Source organism: Haliaeetus albicilla, chromosome 18 (assembly GCF_947461875.1).
Source record: "Haliaeetus albicilla chromosome 18, bHalAlb1.1, whole genome shotgun sequence".
NCBI lineage: Eukaryota > Metazoa > Chordata > Aves > Accipitriformes > Accipitridae > Haliaeetus > Haliaeetus albicilla.
In genome coordinates this window covers 30559269-30574766 of record NC_091500.1, presented here as the reverse complement: position 1 = coordinate 30574766, position 15498 = coordinate 30559269, and the positions used below count along the sequence as shown (strand labels likewise).

The 15498-nt window shown below is 63.7% G+C and overlaps 2 protein-coding genes across 6 annotated transcripts; both read left to right on the top strand.

Moving 5' to 3' along the window:
* The first annotated feature begins 180 nt into the window (after window positions 1-180).
* Window positions 181-3242, top strand: PRIM1 (DNA primase subunit 1). 2 transcript variants are annotated; one of them, XM_069806474.1, is made up of 13 exons: window positions 181-404; window positions 679-836; window positions 958-1064; window positions 1163-1236; window positions 1494-1630; window positions 1697-1755; window positions 1833-1943; window positions 2062-2152; window positions 2236-2380; window positions 2464-2533; window positions 2612-2697; window positions 2777-2875; window positions 2983-3242. In XM_069806474.1, the coding sequence occupies exons 1-13, from the start codon at window positions 302-304 to the stop codon at window positions 3000-3002; spliced, it is 1260 nt and encodes a 419-aa protein (XP_069662575.1). In that variant the 5' UTR covers window positions 181-301; the 3' UTR covers window positions 3003-3242. The 2 variants fall into 2 exon arrangements, with proteins under 2 accessions (XP_069662575.1, XP_069662576.1); XM_069806475.1 differs by having other exon boundaries at window positions 1833-1947; window positions 2066-2152.
* Window positions 3243-3569: 327 nt separating this feature from the next.
* NACA (nascent polypeptide associated complex subunit alpha) lies at window positions 3570-15040 on the top strand. 4 transcript variants are annotated; one of them, XM_069806466.1, is made up of 11 exons: window positions 3570-3724; window positions 4286-4357; window positions 7288-7329; window positions 8268-9851; window positions 10044-11291; window positions 12764-12849; window positions 12975-13052; window positions 13576-13722; window positions 14058-14186; window positions 14525-14647; window positions 14912-15040. In XM_069806466.1, exons 2-11 carry the CDS (start codon window positions 4288-4290, stop codon window positions 14924-14926), a joined length of 3522 nt encoding a protein of 1173 aa, XP_069662567.1. In that variant the 5' UTR covers window positions 3570-3724; window positions 4286-4287; the 3' UTR covers window positions 14927-15040. The 4 variants fall into 4 exon arrangements, with proteins under 4 accessions (XP_069662567.1, XP_069662566.1, XP_069662565.1 ...); XM_069806465.1 differs by having other exon boundaries at window positions 8268-10404; window positions 10441-11291; XM_069806464.1 differs by having other exon boundaries at window positions 8268-11291.
* Window positions 15041-15498: the final 458 nt, after the last annotated feature.

Sequence of the window (15498 nt, the reverse complement as noted above, 5' to 3'; positions counted from 1 at the left end):
ATCGGCCCCGGGGCTCCGCTCCGGCAGCAGCCGGGGAGGGTCAGGTCGGGTTCCGTCGCAGCCGTGCGGCCGCCGGGGAATCGTTAACACGGAGCGGGGCAGCGCCCGGGGGGGGGGTCCCGCACCCCTTCGCTACCGCGCCGGGCACCCCGGACCCCGACCCCCCCCCCCCCGGCGTGTCCCGAACCGGGCCGTGCCCCCATCCCCGCTCCTCCCCGTCCCCGTGCTCCGGGGCCGGACTACAGCTCCCGGCGGCCCCCGGGCGCCCGTCCCCGCCGCTTCCCGCCGCCTCTTTCCCGCCATGGCGCGGTTCGAGCCGGCGGCGCTGCCGGAGCTGCTCCCGGTCTTCTACCGGCGGCTCTTCCCGCACGGCGCCTACGGCCGCTGGCTCGGCTACGGCGGCGGTGAGCGGGGGGGGGGGGGCTGCGGTACCGGGGCCCGGGGCACGTGGCGGGGACCCGGGGGGTCGCTGGGGCTGGCGGCAGCGGGTGGATGCACCGACCAGGGTCCGGGACACCGGGGGGGGGCGGATCTGGGGGTGCCTGTGATGGGGGGGGCTCAGGAGTGCGGTGAGGGGGCTGAGGGGAAACAGGCGGGAGGGGTGCGGGCCTTCAGGGCAGTGTCAGGGCTGCCCCCGACCCCATCCGCAACCCCCCAACCCTCCCTGTGCCTCCACAGTGGTGAAGAACTACTTCCAGCTGCGGGAATTCTCCTTCACGCTGCGGGACGATGTCTACCTGCGGTTCCAGTCCTTCGGCAGCCCCCAGGAGCTGGAGCGGGAGCTGCAGAGGACCAACCCCTACAAGATCGACATCGGGGCCGTCTATTCCCACCGGGTGAGTCCTGCTCCCACCCAAGCACCCCGACCGGGAGCACGGGTGCCGGCCAGCCCCAGGGGGGACGTGGCCTCCGGGTCACAGGGTCCCTGGCTGGAGCTGAGCCCGTTCTGCCCCGCAGCCCAACCAGCACAACACGGTGCATCTGGGGGCCTTCCAGCCGCAGGAGAAGGAGCTGGTCTTCGACATTGACATGACGGACTATGACGATGTCCGGACGTGCTGCAGGTTCCCGGGGGTCTTCACGGCACGAGCTGGAATAGGGGGCCGGGAGAGGGGTGCAGGGGCATGGGGCAGCAGCCTGACCCGCCGTGCTCTGCCTGCAGCTCGGCCGAGATCTGCTCCAAGTGCTGGACCCTGATGACCATCGCTGTCCGCATCATCGATCGCGCGCTTGTGGGTGAGGGTCTCAGGGACCTACGCGGCCCCTGGCCTCATGCACCGGGGACACGTCCAGAGCACACTCTGCCCCGCAGCAACACCCAGACCCCAAAGGGGGGCCAGGGCAGTGCTCGTGCTCTCATGGGGCTGGGGGGGAGTGGAGGATGTGCTGGTGCCCAGTGGGGTTTGCCCAGCGGGTTTGCAGCGCTGCTGGGCTTGGACAGACGCCGCAACCCATCCCGACGCACTCCTGCAGCCCGGCTGTTCCCTCTGTAGAGGACCTGGGCATGAAGCATCGCCTGTGGATGTACTCAGGACGGAGGGGTGTCCACTGCTGGGTCTGCGACGATGCGGTGCGGAAGTGGTCCCCGGCACTGCGGGCAGCCACTGTGGAGTACCTGACCCTGGTGAAGGTGGGTGCATGGGCGGCCGGGTACCCCCTGCCCACCCCCATAGGCTGACCGCCGCTGTCCCTCCAGGGTGGAGCAGAGACCGTGAAGAAGGTGAACCTCTCCGAGCCCATCCACCCCTTCATCAGGTCGGTGGGGACCCCCCATGCCTGGCCCCCGCAGCCACCGGCCGTGGGGTGCTGACTCCCTCCCCGCTCCTCCGCAGGCGGTCGGTCAGTGTGGTGGAGAAGTACTTTGAGGCATACGCGCTGGTGGGCCAGGACATCCTGGGCAGCCCAGAGAGCTGGGAGAAGGTGCTGGCCCTTGTCCCGGAAGATATCCTTCCCAGAGTGGCCCCGCCGTGCCGTTGGGCACTGTGCCGGGTCCAGAGGGAGGGTCCTCGTGGTGGGAGCAGGGTCAGCAGTGTCTGTGATCAGCCTTGACTGCCGGCCACAGCACCGCGAGCCACTGCAGGGCGAGTTCCCCAAGAAGCGTGACTCAGTGCAGCGCTGGGAGCTGCTGAAGGGCAGGATGGAGCGGGTGCGGGTGAGTGGTCATGGAGCAACCCTGGGCAGGGGGCCGGGTGCTCCCGCCTGCCCTGCTGCCCACTGACCCACCTGTCCCCGCAGCGGGCAGCGGCGAGCGGGAAGGGCACGTCGTGCTACGCAGACTGGGAAATCATGCTGCAGTACTGCTTTCCCCGCCTTGACATCAATGTCAGCAAGGGCGTCGGGCACCTGCTGAAGAGCCCTTTCAGCGTCCACCCCAAAACAGGTGGGTCTGGCAGCCTGCGGGGCTGGCACCCCACGGGGACCCCCGGGGCTGCCACCCCCGGCGGTGACTCCCCTCCCTTGCAGGTCGCATTTCCGTGCCGCTGGATCTGCAGAGGCTGGACCAGTTTGACCCGTTTGCTGTCCCCACCATCAGGTACATGAGCGGGGCTGGCAGCTCAGGGGGTCCTGGCTGCACCAGCAGCCCCCCACCATGTCCCACCATCTCCCACAGTTCCCTGTGCCACGAGCTGGACGTGGCCGGCAATGACGGGGAGCAGGAGGACGGCAGGGAGACGGAGCCAAAGCGCCGTGCGCGGGGTGAGCGGGGCTGAGGTTGGGGCATGGGGGGGTCCTCACCGCCTGCTCCCACTCCTGCTCAGCTCCCCAAATCCTCCAGACTACAAGAAGACGAGCCTGGCACCCTATGTGCGGGTCTTCGAGCAGTTTGTGGAGGAGATGGAGCGCAGCCGGAGGGGAGAGCTGCTCCGGAAAAGCGGTAAGAGCCGGGCAGGGATGCAGCCACCTGGGGGACCCTGAAGGGGACCCCCTGGCTCTGAGAAACTGCTCTTTTTCTGTAAAACTTCCCACTTCCTCTCTTTGCAGACCTTCAAGGAGACTTCTAAGGCCTCACTGCCAGGAGCCACAGCAGCAGGCTCAGTCCTTGCCGCAGGGCTGCTGAGGGACCCACTCCGCCATCGCTGCCTCCGCTGTTGTCGCTGCGGGCCGTGGGGGGTCCTGGTGCCTTGGAGCAGGGAGCCTGCCAGCCACCGGCCGAACCACACCGGCTCCCTGCCCCGCTCCCCACGGCCCCTTCCTGCCTTCTGTACCTTTTCTACACAAAGACCATTAAATGCCTGCGGTCACCCCTGTGCCTGCGCCCCGGGACGCGCCGAGGCGGGAGGGGGCCGGGGCCTGGGTCTGCGTCCCGTCCCCGCGGGGAGGAGCTGGGGGGCCTTGCCCCTGCCTGGCAGCCGCAGGGTCGCTGCCCCCCCGTACCCCTGCCCACGGGGTCTCTGCCGGCACCCGGGGGGGGGGGGGTCCCTGTCCCACAGCTGGGGCCAGGCCCCACGTTCATGGTATCTCAGCCCCACACCCGGAGAGGTCCTAGCTCCGCTTCCACGGAGGTCCCTGCCCCACACCTTGGGGTCGCCGCCCACGGCGGGGTCGCGGTGCCGCCCCGGCCCCTCTGCCGCCGGACGGGGCCCGGAACGGCGGAGCGCGGCCGCTGGGGCGGGGCGGGCGGCGGGCCGCTGCCCCTGCCCCGGAAGTGCTCGTCTTCCCGGAAGTTGCGCTTCCAGGAGCTCGGTCTCTTTCCGCCGCCATCTTGGGCCCTACTCCCCGCACAGTGAGTCCCGTCGCCGCCATCCGCCGCCATCCGCCGCCATCCGCCGCCGCGCGGGCCCGGGGCCGCTGCGGGGGCTGCCTGCCGTTCGCGGGCCGCGGCCGGGCCGGGAGGGGGGGCGGGAGGGCGGCGGCGGCGGCCCGGCCGAGGCCGCCGCTGGGGCCGTGGTCGCGCCGGGCAGGGCCGGGAGGGCCGGCGGGGACGGCCCCGCGCACCGGGACGGGGCCGCTCGCTCCAGGGTGGGGGGCGAGAGGGCAGGAGAGGCGGTCGAGGCCCCGGTCCCGGCCGCCGGGGGAGGCTAGCGCCGCAGCCGGGCGGGGTGGGAGCCCCGTTGGCGGCCCCGGGATCGGCCCGTGCCGTGCGGTGCTCGGGGCCCGCTGGGCCTGGGGTGTCCGGTACCGACCGGGCGGTTGAGCCGTTTTCGCAGACCTGTCGGTACCGGGAGGCGGGCACGGGACTGGCGGGTGGCTTCAGGAGGAGCGAGTTACCGGCGCCCGGTGAGCTGCCCTCGGGCGGTCTGGAGCCCCGGCGAGCCCGGGCCTGTTGGGTTCTCCCTTTCCCCAGAAATGCCCGGCGAAGCTACAGAAACCGTCCCGGCCACGGAGCAGGAGCTGCCGCAGCCGCAGGCTGAGACAGGTGAGGCCGAGGGGGGGACCGGGCTGGCAGGGGGGGAACGTCCCCGTCCCCGCGGCCTCTGGGCGCTGGCTCGGTTGCTTTTAAGGGGGGGAAAAAGGGGACCCGGGGAAGCTGGGGGGTCGGGTGTGCTGGTGCCTCAGTGGGCAAGGAGTTGGCCAGTGCTGCGTGATGCCAACTTGAGTCTCGTCCACTTTACCCCAGGGGCATTTGGGGCATCTGCTCCGTGGCCTGAGACCCCTTCTCACTCAGCCTGCCTTTTGTCATACTGCTTCCTGTGGCCCAAACAAATCTGTTCTGTGGTTTCCTACCCAAAATCGCATCGGTTATCTCTATGGGAAATGTCACTAAAGTCATGTCGTTTGTGGTCCCTCATGTCCCAAAACACTGGGGAGAGCATTATGTCAGCCATGCTCTGTACCTGGTTTGTACGGTCCCGTTACGGATTTGAGCGTTGGAGCAGTGGGAGCGGGAGGAAAACGGCCATAGCCAGGTCAGGGTATAGCCATGCGGTGACTGGGACAGTCGGGGACGCATACAAATGTTAATAATCCCTTTGTGCTCTGGAACTGGTTGGGTTTGGGAAGGCGATGCGTGGCTCCGTGTTGGAAAGTCACAGTGGGGCCAAGGAGCGTTGCTGTACTGGCCTCACACCAGCCAGGGGGGCCGGCACTGGGATTTGGGGTAGCTCAAAAACGCTAAGGCAGGCGAGCGTGGGCTCCTGTTCCCGCCATGGGGCAGGGGCTGGTCTCCAGCCTGTGCTGGGACCTGCTGCCTGACTCCCTTGAAAGTGTCCTGGGTGCTGGGGTCCAGCTGGCAAATGCTCTGCCCGGGTTTGCTGTGTCTCTGCCCCAGGCTCAGAGACGCGCTGCAGGAATACATGACTGGGCATTGTCACCCCGCTTGGGGGAGCCACACGGTGCATGACAGTGAATGGGGGTCCGTCCAAAGGGCGCTTTAGATTTGGGGACCACGAGTGAAGTCAGGAGGTGCTGGCAGAAAGCTTCCCTGGGGAGGAAGCAGCCCCCCATGCCTGGTGGGGCCAAGTGACGGCTGTCAGTGCAACAGCTGTCATGTCAGGTCCTGGGGAGCTGCTGTACTTTTGGTCTCTCTCCAGGCGTAGCTGGGATTCCTGCGGTGGGGCCGCTTCCCAGCATCCCCCTGCCTCCTCCCAGGACAGCTTTTCTCTCAGTCTCGGGCAACAACTCGTGCCTTTTCTCCTCTCAAAGCTCTGCTCCTCTTGAGTCTCTAACGACTTCAGGAGCACGCGTAGGTCAGTAGAAGCTGGCCATGGGCAGTGTGTGCTGAGCAGCAAATGCTGTTACAGTACCTGCTCCACGGGCCCTGGGGGAGCACGGGGGGCTCCTGGGGAGTGACAACGGCAGCCACAGAGGCCCAAGCAGCTGTGGGGCTCACGGGAGCTGTCAAGTAGGTCTGCAGGCAGAGGGTGGAGGCAAAGGGTGTGCCTGAGTGTGAGGCCTGTCATGTTTATCCCCTCTCTGCTGAGCCGGCTGTTCTGAGATCTGGCAGCACGAGGAGCTGGAGCTGGGGGTGCTGGCGCGGGGTTAGCAATCGCCCCGTGGGTGGGAGTCGTCAAGCAGTTTGCTTTGATGTTCGTCTTATTCTTCAGAGGTTGGTTGGTCCATGGAAAGCTTGTGAGGTTGGGTTCAGCAGTCTCTAATCCAGTGCTACAGGGCTTTAGCTTTCAGGTGTGGGCAGCAGCACCGCGGGAGGCTCTGCGGCCCAGTTGGTTTAAGCATCCCTTAAAAATTAGATGTGCTTTTTGACAATCCTGTATCTCACTGGTGTTTGCGGAAGGAGTCACCAGAGAAGTGGGGTGCTCAGTGGAGAAGTGGCGAATTGGAAATGTCGTGCTATTAACAGGAACATCCTCAAACGGTGCTGGTGAGGCGTCGCTGGAGATGGAGAAGGAACAGGGGAAGCTGGCAGGGATAAATGAGCTTTCCAGAGAAGGCTGTTGTCTGTGCAGCTTGTTCTGTGAAGGGCTTGGGACCAGCTCAGCTCTTGGCAGGGGTTGTTCCTCCTTTTTGAGGTGCCAGTAGGTTCCCTGGAGCAGGAAGTGTCCTGACGCCTGCTGGCATGAGGCACCGATGTCTGGCAGCACTTGTTGAGCAGCTGCCCAGCTCTGGGTAGGTTCCCATCTCCCACCACCCCACGTTTTGGGGCAGGTTGAGGAAATGGGGCATTAGAAGCATCTTCTGGGCCACTGTTCTTGCGGCAGAGAAAGGGACGTCACCCATAGAGGAGGCTGCTGTGAGTTCCACGCACGTGTTACTGCTCTGGACAGTATCAAGGCAAGGACTTGAGTCTGTGACTAGCCCTAATCGCAACATAGGAGAGGTTGGGCAGGGACAGCGGACACGCAGGCAGGGCTGGCCCCGTTGTGGGTCAGTGGGTGACCTGTGCAGAGCCAGATGTGGCTGCAACAGTGAGAGCCAGTGCCTCACACGGAAGCGGGAGGAGATCTGTTGCTCCCTTGATGTGATGGGGTTTCTGGGAACCGGACTGTGATTTGGGCTCTGCAGCTGTCGGTGGCTTCTCCTCAGCAGCTGGCCCAGCTGCACTCCCCTCACCGTCCCTCCCAGCAGACACGCCAGGACATGCTGTCTCTGGGTTTGGGGTTGATGCCGTGTGTGGGGCTGGAGCTGCCGAAGGGCGGTTGTGTGGCTGGGCCAGTTCTGCTCTCCCAACCGGCCGTGGTGCTGGTTACGCTGGTCAGACCAGGGCTGCCCTCCCTGGCTTTCATGGTCTCTTCCCTGAGTCGTTCCCTTTGATTGCCAGCTGACATTCGGTATGGCAGTGGCCAGGCTCTCACGTGTGCTGGGGGAGCTGGACAGCGAGCACTCCCTTGGTGAGCACTCTCTCAAGTCATCTGGACTTGCGTTAATAAACTGTTGTTCTCACCCGTTCAGCTCCAGCTGCCCTTCCTCCCGCAGCCCCTGTTGCAGCGCCAGGTACTTGGACCCTACTCGTTAACACCTCGTGTGCCACATTAACCAGAGTTTGCTGTTCTGGGTGGTTGCAGTTATATTAACCCTAACAGCTTGCACTGGAGAGCGCAGGTCACTGCATGGGGGTCAGGACTTGGAGTCCCGTCCCCTCAGTGTGGGTGAGGCAACCCCTGTGCCTCAGCATCCTTGTCCCCAAAGGGTGCCTGCCTGCTGGGAGGGTCTGCCTGTGTCACACCAGGGCTGGAGGGAGGGGGCTGCCTTCTGCCAGAGCACAACTGCCAGAGTGCTCCTGGAACAGTTATGCATGCCACTGTGTTAAATTTGAGTTTTCTTTCTTATCATCGGGTAGGTTCCCGTCACCCCCGTGTGCCAGCCAGCCTGGAATGCAATTTCCCAGGCTTGGGAGCAGCACTGGGAGTCTGGCTGGGCCTCCAGGGCTCCATGAAGGTTATGGCAACTCCTTTGGTAGGGAAGAGCCAAGGGCAGAGCTGGCGGCAAACCCTGGCCCCTGCGCTGGCCCCGTTGGGTTCCTGCTGTTGCCAGCCCGCTGGGGCTTCCTGGCATTTTCAGGTGCCACCTACAGCCATGCCAGGGTTTCAGCCACAGCTGCTCTCAGCAGGGAAACCTGGAGTGGCAGTACCGATCCTGGCATTGGGTTTTTCCTTCTGTGACTTGCACCCATCAGCTAGCTCACATGCTGGCACAGCAGGCTCTGTAAAATCGGTGCTGGTTTCTAGAAGCGGATGAATGTCCGCTTCAACCAGTCCCGGTCTGCACTGGAACTGGCAGGTCAGGTGGACTTTCATCTGCTGCTATAGAAGCCGGGCACGAAGGCTGAGGGGAAAGCCAGAGCCAGGATGGCGCCGCCTGTGCTGGGCAGGCTGCCTTCTCCTGGCCTCCTCTCCCTTCTCTCATGGGTTCACTCTCTTTCTCTCCTTTAGCTGTTCTTCATGCTGCTCATTCCCCACCTCTGACTCCATCTCCGGGCCCGGCTGGCCAGGCTCTCCCAGCGGAGCTGCCCAGCCCTGCTGCAGCTCTGCCTGCCCCTGCTGGCCCCCGGGCCCCCGTTTCCCCCACTGTGGTCCCAGCTGCGGCGATCCCTGTGTTTTCTGTTCCCCCCCAGCTGCCTGCCCCAGCTCTGCAGGTCCCAGTTACCACTTCCCCTCCTCCAGCTCCACAGTCCCCAATGGATTTTGCAGCCCCAGGATCTCCAGGGCCTGCCCCAGTTAGCCCAGTGTCTCCGGGACCCCCGGCCCCAGTGTCTCCTGCTCTGGCTGCTCCTCCCACTGCAGTGACAGTGGCCCCCTTCACCCCCACTGTGAGCCCTGGTTCTCCCCCTGCAGCTCTTGCCTCTCCTGTGAAAGCTGCCCCCCCTGCTGCCCTTCTGAGCCCCACGGGAACTGGAGCCCAGGCCCCTCTCCCTGTCCCCATGGCAGCCTCACCAGCCCCTGCTCCTTCCAAGGGCACTGGGGCAGGCCCGGCTGCTCTCCCACCCCCACCTTCCCTTCCCCTTATGGCATCTCTCCCGGCAGCAGCCCCCACTCTCCTGCCTTCTTCTGCTGTGCCTCCTGAGGCAGCTTGTCCCCAGAGCCCGGGCTCACCCCCTCTTCCTGCAGCAGCCCCTCTCTGTCCTGCTGTGGCACCAGCAGCGGCTGCCCCGGCAGTACCAGTGTCTCCTGGCAGCCCTGCCTCCGCTCTGCTGGCTTCTGCTTCAGCCTCTCCCCGAGTCCCAGCCCCCAACTCTTTCGTGCCCCCGCTTGCTCCTCCCCAGTGCCCAGCCCTGGCCGGTGCCATCTCTCCACCTGTCTTCCTGGCTGCCCCCATGGCTCTGGCCCCGTTGTCACCCCCTGCCCCTTTGCTGCCAGCTGGGATGTCTCCTGGGAGTCCTGCTTCTGCCCCACAGGGCCTAGCCCCTGGTGCTCCAGTCTCTCCACTGATTCCCATTGCTCCTTCTGTTGCCAAGACCTGTCCCACGGGCCATGCCCCGGTGGCCCCAGCAGCCCCAGCTGTTGCCCCTGTCACCCCTGCAGTTCCAGCTGCAGGAGACCTGGTCCCTCCCTCCATGGCCGGGACACCTGGGAGCCCAGACCTTTGGGTAATGCCTGCCACTGCAGCAGCTCCCATCGCTCCTGTCCTGTCCAAACCCTCTCTGGGAGCTGCCACGTCTCCCCCAGGGCTGCTGACAGCAACATCTCCCAGTGCTGTACCAGCAGTGGCCACAGCTGCTCTGGCTAAAGCAGCTCCAGCGAGCCCTGTCTCCCCTCTGGCAGCTCCTGTGCCTGCTACCCCTTCAGCCCCTGCCAGCTCCCTGCCTGTCACACCAGCAGTGCCAGCCGCAGCCACCACTACTGCAGCCAAAGCGGCTCCCCTGAGCCCGGTTGCTGCCCCCTCTGCCCCTGCCACATTGGCGATGGCAGCTCCACCAGCTCCAGCTGCCCCTTCTGCAGCCAAAGCGGCTCCCGTGAGCCCAGTTGCTGCCCCATCTGCTCCCTCTGCCTCTTCTGCACCAGCTCCTGCAGCTCTGGCTTCCCCTCCTGTAGCCAAAACAGCACCTGTGAGCCCAGTCACTGCTGCATCCACCCCCTTGGCCCCTGCCAGCTCCCCGACTGTCACACCGGCGGTGTCAGCTCCAGCCACCACTACTGCAGCCAAAGTGGCTCCCCTGAGCCCGGTTGCTGCCCCATCTGCCCCTGCTGCACCAGTTCCTGCAGCTCCACCAGCTTCAGCTGCCCCTCCTGCAGCCAAAGCGGCTCCCGTGAGCCCAGTTACTGCCCCATCTGCCCCTGCTACATCAGCTTCTGCAGCTCCACCAGCTCTGGCTGCCCCTCCTGTAGCCAAAGCAGCTCCCGTGAGTCCGGTCACTGCCCCATCTGCCACCTCTGCCCCTGCTGCACCAGCTCCTGCAGCTCTGGCTGCCCCTCCTGCAGCCAAAGCGGCTCCTGTGAGCCCAGTCACTGCCCCCTCTGCCCCTGCTGCATCGGTGACAGCAGCTCCACCAGCTCCAGCTGCCCCTCCCGCAGCCAAAGCAGCTCCCAAAAGCCCTGTTGCTGCTCCCTCTGCCCCAGCCACACCAGCTCCTGCAGCCCCACCAGCTCCTGCAGCCCCACCAGCTCCAGATGCCCCCACCACGGCCAGAAAGCCTCCGAAGAGCAGCCCTGTTGCTGCCCCATCTGTTCCCTCTGCCCCTGCTGCTCCAGTGCCGGCAGCTCCACCAGCTCCAGCCGCCCCTGCTGCAGCCAAAGCACCTCCCAAGAGCCCTGTTGCAGCCATACCGGCTCCTGCAGCTCCACCGGCTCCTGCAGCTCCACCGGCTCCTGCAGCTCCACCAGCTCCTGCAGCTCCACCAGCTCCAGCCACCCCTGCTGCGGCCAAAGCACCTCCCAAGAGCCCTGTTGCAGCCACACCAGCTCCTGCAGCTCCACCAGCTCCAGCCACCCCTGCTGCGGCCAAAGCACCTCCCAAGAGCCCTGTTGCAGCCACGCCAGCTCCTGCAGCTCCACCAGCTCCAGCTGCCCCCCCAGCAGTCCCTGCCCCAGCACCTGGCACACTGGTTCCCACTCCAGCCCCTGTGGTTCCTGGTGCTCCCCCGAAGCCATCGGCCGATTGTGCTGCCCCTGCTTCCCAGAAACCAGAAGCCGGCCTTCCTGGCTCTGCCCCAGTGGGTAACCTCCTGCCGCCTGCCTCTTCTGCACCGAGCGCTACCCCTGTGAAGAAGCAGCCCTCTCCCAGTAAGGTTGCCAAGCTGGCCCCCCGCCAGCCCCTGTCCAAACCCCCCTCGAAGGCCCCGGCCCCTGTCAGCATTGCCGTCGACGACGATGACCTGCCACCTCTGATCCCCCCAGAGCTGCCTGCTGCCGAGCCACCGGTGCAGCCCATCCTGGTGGACCTCTCTCCCCGAGCAGCCGTGGCCCCTGCTGAGGCCCCTGCTCCTCCAGCTAAGCAGCCTGTCCTGAAGAATGACAAGGGTATTTGCCACCTCGGTTTGCCGTGTGCATGGAGTGTCACTGGTTGCCCGCTGGATACTAACCTGTAGACAGGGCCCAGGTGCCCCTACGTCGCTTGGTGTGTCGGTCTAGACAAGTAGTCTTTGGAAGTACAGCAGTGGAGGCAGGCCTGAACCATGCCAGACCGAGCTGAACCTGCCCGAGCAGGCGGTGAGCCGGGGAACGGGGAGGGGAGATGTCCCGCGGCCAAGGGATTGGGCAGGTCAGGGCTCGGCATGGTCCAGTGCCAGTGGGTCGGTGTCACTAACGCGTGTTCTCAGGCACAGAGCATGGCGTGGCTTGTGGCGTGGGCGCTGCGACTGTTGCCTGAGCTGGCTTCACACTGAGGCTCTGGGAAGAGCTATCATGTGCCTGTACCCTGTTGCGCGTCTGGTGTCCACCGTGGTTTTCCCCATGTCCGCCCGCCAGCAAAGGGGAGCTGCGGGCAGCGCTGGTGCCAAAACAGGCCCGTCCCTGTGCCCTGGGGAAATTCCTTTGCCTGCCTGAACTGTTGGGATCCCCTGGGCATGCACCGACAGCCTGCAGAGAGCTTTGCCGAGGGCTCCTGCGTGCTTGGCGTGGCCATGGGCGAGAGGCCCTTTCCAGAGAAGGAAATGGGACTGAATTCAGGTAATGGCTGCATGAGAGGGCGTCGTGGTCACCCTCTGGCCTCCACTGAGGCTGGAGACGCCCAGCTCTGCTTCGTTTGCTCCCACGTGGTCGGACATGGCTGTGCTGTGGTTTGCAAGCTAATTGTGGCACTGCAGCAGTGGTGCAGGAGCTGGCAGCCCTCTGAGCCTCCCAGGCTCCGGCAGCTTTCAGGACCTGGCACAGAGGCCAACCTGAGCATCCAAAGATGCTGTTCCCTGATGGGCATTTTCAAGGTAATTACAGATCGTCCCCTGTAATGAAGTCACAGAAAGGTGCAGCAGCCCCAAGGAGTTGGTGAACTGGGTCTCGTTTCTGTGCCATGTGCTTGAGCTCCTGCAACCCCAGCTTCACTGCTGCCTGAACAGGTTTGAGGGGAAGCGAGGGAGTCCCTGTCTGCCAGGCTGCTGCTGACTCACCGCCCAGGGAGTGGCGCCCTGCACTCCTCCTCAAGCCAGGACACTGCACTGGTCAGCGTGGTGCCTCAAACTGGGGAAGCGGCTGAGGCTGGGGATACCTCCTGTTCTGGAGCCAGCCTCCGGGCACCCGCAGTGCTTTGGCACCTGGCTTCCACCATGGTGAGAGTGCTCAGAACAGGCTCTTGTGCCACTTGCTGCTGATGGTGTTTGGGATTGCAGAGAGAGTTCCTCCGACCAGATACTGCTTAACCATGCTGACTGGAAACTGCGTCAGCATTTGGAACCCCCAGCAACAAAGGCAACACTGAAGCAGTATGGTTCTTTGATCTTCCTGTGTCCCCTGGGCCTACCTGAGCTGGAAAGAGTGACGTGTGTTTGTTTCTGTAGGGTCCGGAACAGAGTCTGACAGTGATGAATCCGTACCAGAGCTCGAAGAGCAAGACTCCACACAGGCCACAACACAGCAGGCACAGGTAGGGCAGGTGGCACGCGTCAGCCACGTCCCTGCGCCCAGCGGCAGCGGAGCAGGATCCCTGCTGGTGCTGTCCACCGCTACCTTGGGATTCTTATGGGTCCCTCTTGTTTTCTCTCGTTGCAGCTTGCAGCAGCAGCTGAAATAGATGAAGAACCCGTTAGCAAAGCAAAACAGAGCCGGAGCGAAAAGAAAGCACGGAAGGTGAGGTGGGATGGTGGGTGGGCCAAACCTGTGTGCAGCAAACAGCCTGCCTGTGGACAGCTGAGCTTTGCCTCAGGGTCCAGCATGGTATCCCCAAGTGCTGGGGTCTTCACCCCGTGAACCCTGTTCAGGGCTGCAGCTCCTTACCTCCCACCCCTGTACAGGAGCAGCCAGGTGTTCAGGAGGTGAGGGGTTTGTGCAACTTTCTGCCCTTGTCAGGCGCCCAGGCGGGGGGATACCCTGTTCACGGGTAAAATCCTTGTGTCTGCAGGGGCTTGGGGTTGTGCTATGGAGCTTACCAGTCCTGGGACTAGAAAGTTCCCTCCCAGGCTCCCAGTGCACTCTCAGGCTAAAAGCCTGGGAATGCTTCTCTGCAGCAGTAAAATGCACATTTTCATTTGCGTGAGCACGCCGATCGTTGGACTTGGGTCTCTGGGGAGCAGATGAGCGGACACATCTTTTCACAGGCTGGGCTGTCTCAGTAACTCTTCTTTCCCTCGCTTACCTTTCTCGTGTTTTTCAGGCAATGTCTAAACTGGGCCTTCGCCAGGTAACAGGAGTAACCAGAGTCACCATCCGGAAATCTAAGAACATCCTCTTCGTCATCACAAAGCCAGACGTGTACAAGAGCCCAGCGTCAGACACCTACATAGTCTTTGGTGAAGCGAAGGTGAGCTGACACTGTGTAGTGTCTGGCAGCCACATTAATCTGTGCTAGCAGCAGCGGGGCGGCAGGCCACTTAGCTGGGATTCCTCCTTGCCACATGTGTGCTGTGGCTGCCGCCGGCTGGTCCCAGCTGCTGTGTGCCCCCCCCCGCACTGCGGGGTGTGGGCAGGCCTCGGGTCTGCGCCAAGGGCCGACTTCCCGACTGGGTTGTGTGGCAGAGCTGTTCAGTGTGCTGGCACTGCTGCAGCGTGGGGAGCACAGCTGTGGCCCTCTGAGCCTGTGTGCTGACATCCCACTGCGCAGGACTGGCCTCGCTTAACACTTCTTCCCTCCTCCAGATCGAAGACCTGTCCCAGCAAGCCCAGCTGGCAGCTGCCGAAAAGTTCAAAGTGCAAGGAGAAGCTGTTTCAAACATCCAAGAAAACACACAGACCCCCACTGTGCAGGAGGAGAGCGAAGAAGAAGAGGTATGCCTTCCCCAGCCTGTCTCTGCGGGGCTGGGTGCTTCACTGCAGACCTGAGCCAGCTGTGAAGCGTCCTGAGTTTGTGTTAAGACCTGCGGTTTCCCTTCCCTCATCTATGTCTTTGCCATGATGGCAAAGGGAGAACACAGGGTCCTTCCCCTGGAGGATCTGGTCCTGGGGACTGTCCCCAGGGCTGGGCAGTGCATGGTCTTGCCTCCTGGGTTCCGTCTGCGTGGCCTGAGTGGGAGCTGCCCCAATCCAGACAACCCCATTTTCCTCTGCCAGGCACCGAGCAAACTGTGCATTGGGCTGGTGTGAATCTCGGGCTCTGTCTCCTTTAGGTTGACGAAACTGGCGTCGAGGTGAAAGACATTGAGCTGGTGATGTCCCAGGCGAACGTGTCCCGAGCAAAGGCAGTCCGTGCCCTGAAGAACAACAGTAATGATATTGTAAATGCTATAATGGTGAGTGTCTGCCTGGCCAGGCGGTCCTGGTGCCCTGGGATGGAGGAGAATGGTTTGTGGTGGTGGGATGTCCCTAGGGGGTAGACGTGCAGGGCGTAGTTCCCCACTGCTGCAAGAAGTAGGGCGTGAGCTCAGGGCCATGAGCAGAGGGACATGCCTCCCCCCTGCAGCCGTGGTACCTGATTCCTCTGCGTGCCGGAGGCTGGGCTGTGGGGCTCCGTGCTGCCGGCAAGGCTGGCTCGTAATGCTCCTTTCTCTCTACAGGAGTTGACGATGTAGCTGCCAGAGGGAGGAGCCTTTTTTGGTGTTTCAGAGAAGAGTAAAATGCAACTAAATTTAAAATTTGTACTATTTCTATCAATTAATAAAAGTTGTGGCTTATTGTTGGTGAAACATTTTCTGCTCTGTGTTGGCTTTGCTGCCCTCTCCTCCCTGGTAGCCGAGGCCCCAGGGTGGAGCCTTCCTCCCGGGAAGATCTCAGCCCCGATACCCTGTCCCGTCCTGCCGCAGCGGAAGAACACCTGCCCGTTCCCTCCTTTCCTTCCCGTCCCGAAGGTCGGCTGGCCGTCAGCCCGAGTCAGCACCATGCCTGGGACACTGGGCTCAGCCCAGGCCATCGCCCTTCATAGGAGGCGAGGAGTCCACTGCAGAGTGTCACCTCCGTCTTCCCCCTGGCGCTTCCCTTCAGTGACTGGGAGCTTCTTGCTTCCCTGCAGCCATGGGACAGGGATGGATTGGGGCATCGTGCACCTTCCAGGCTGATCTGAAGGGAGGCTGATGCTCATCCGGGTTCGGTCCTGCCTTTTCAGCCGGCTGCTTTGCTGGATTGGGGTGGCGCAGCAGGGCCGAGC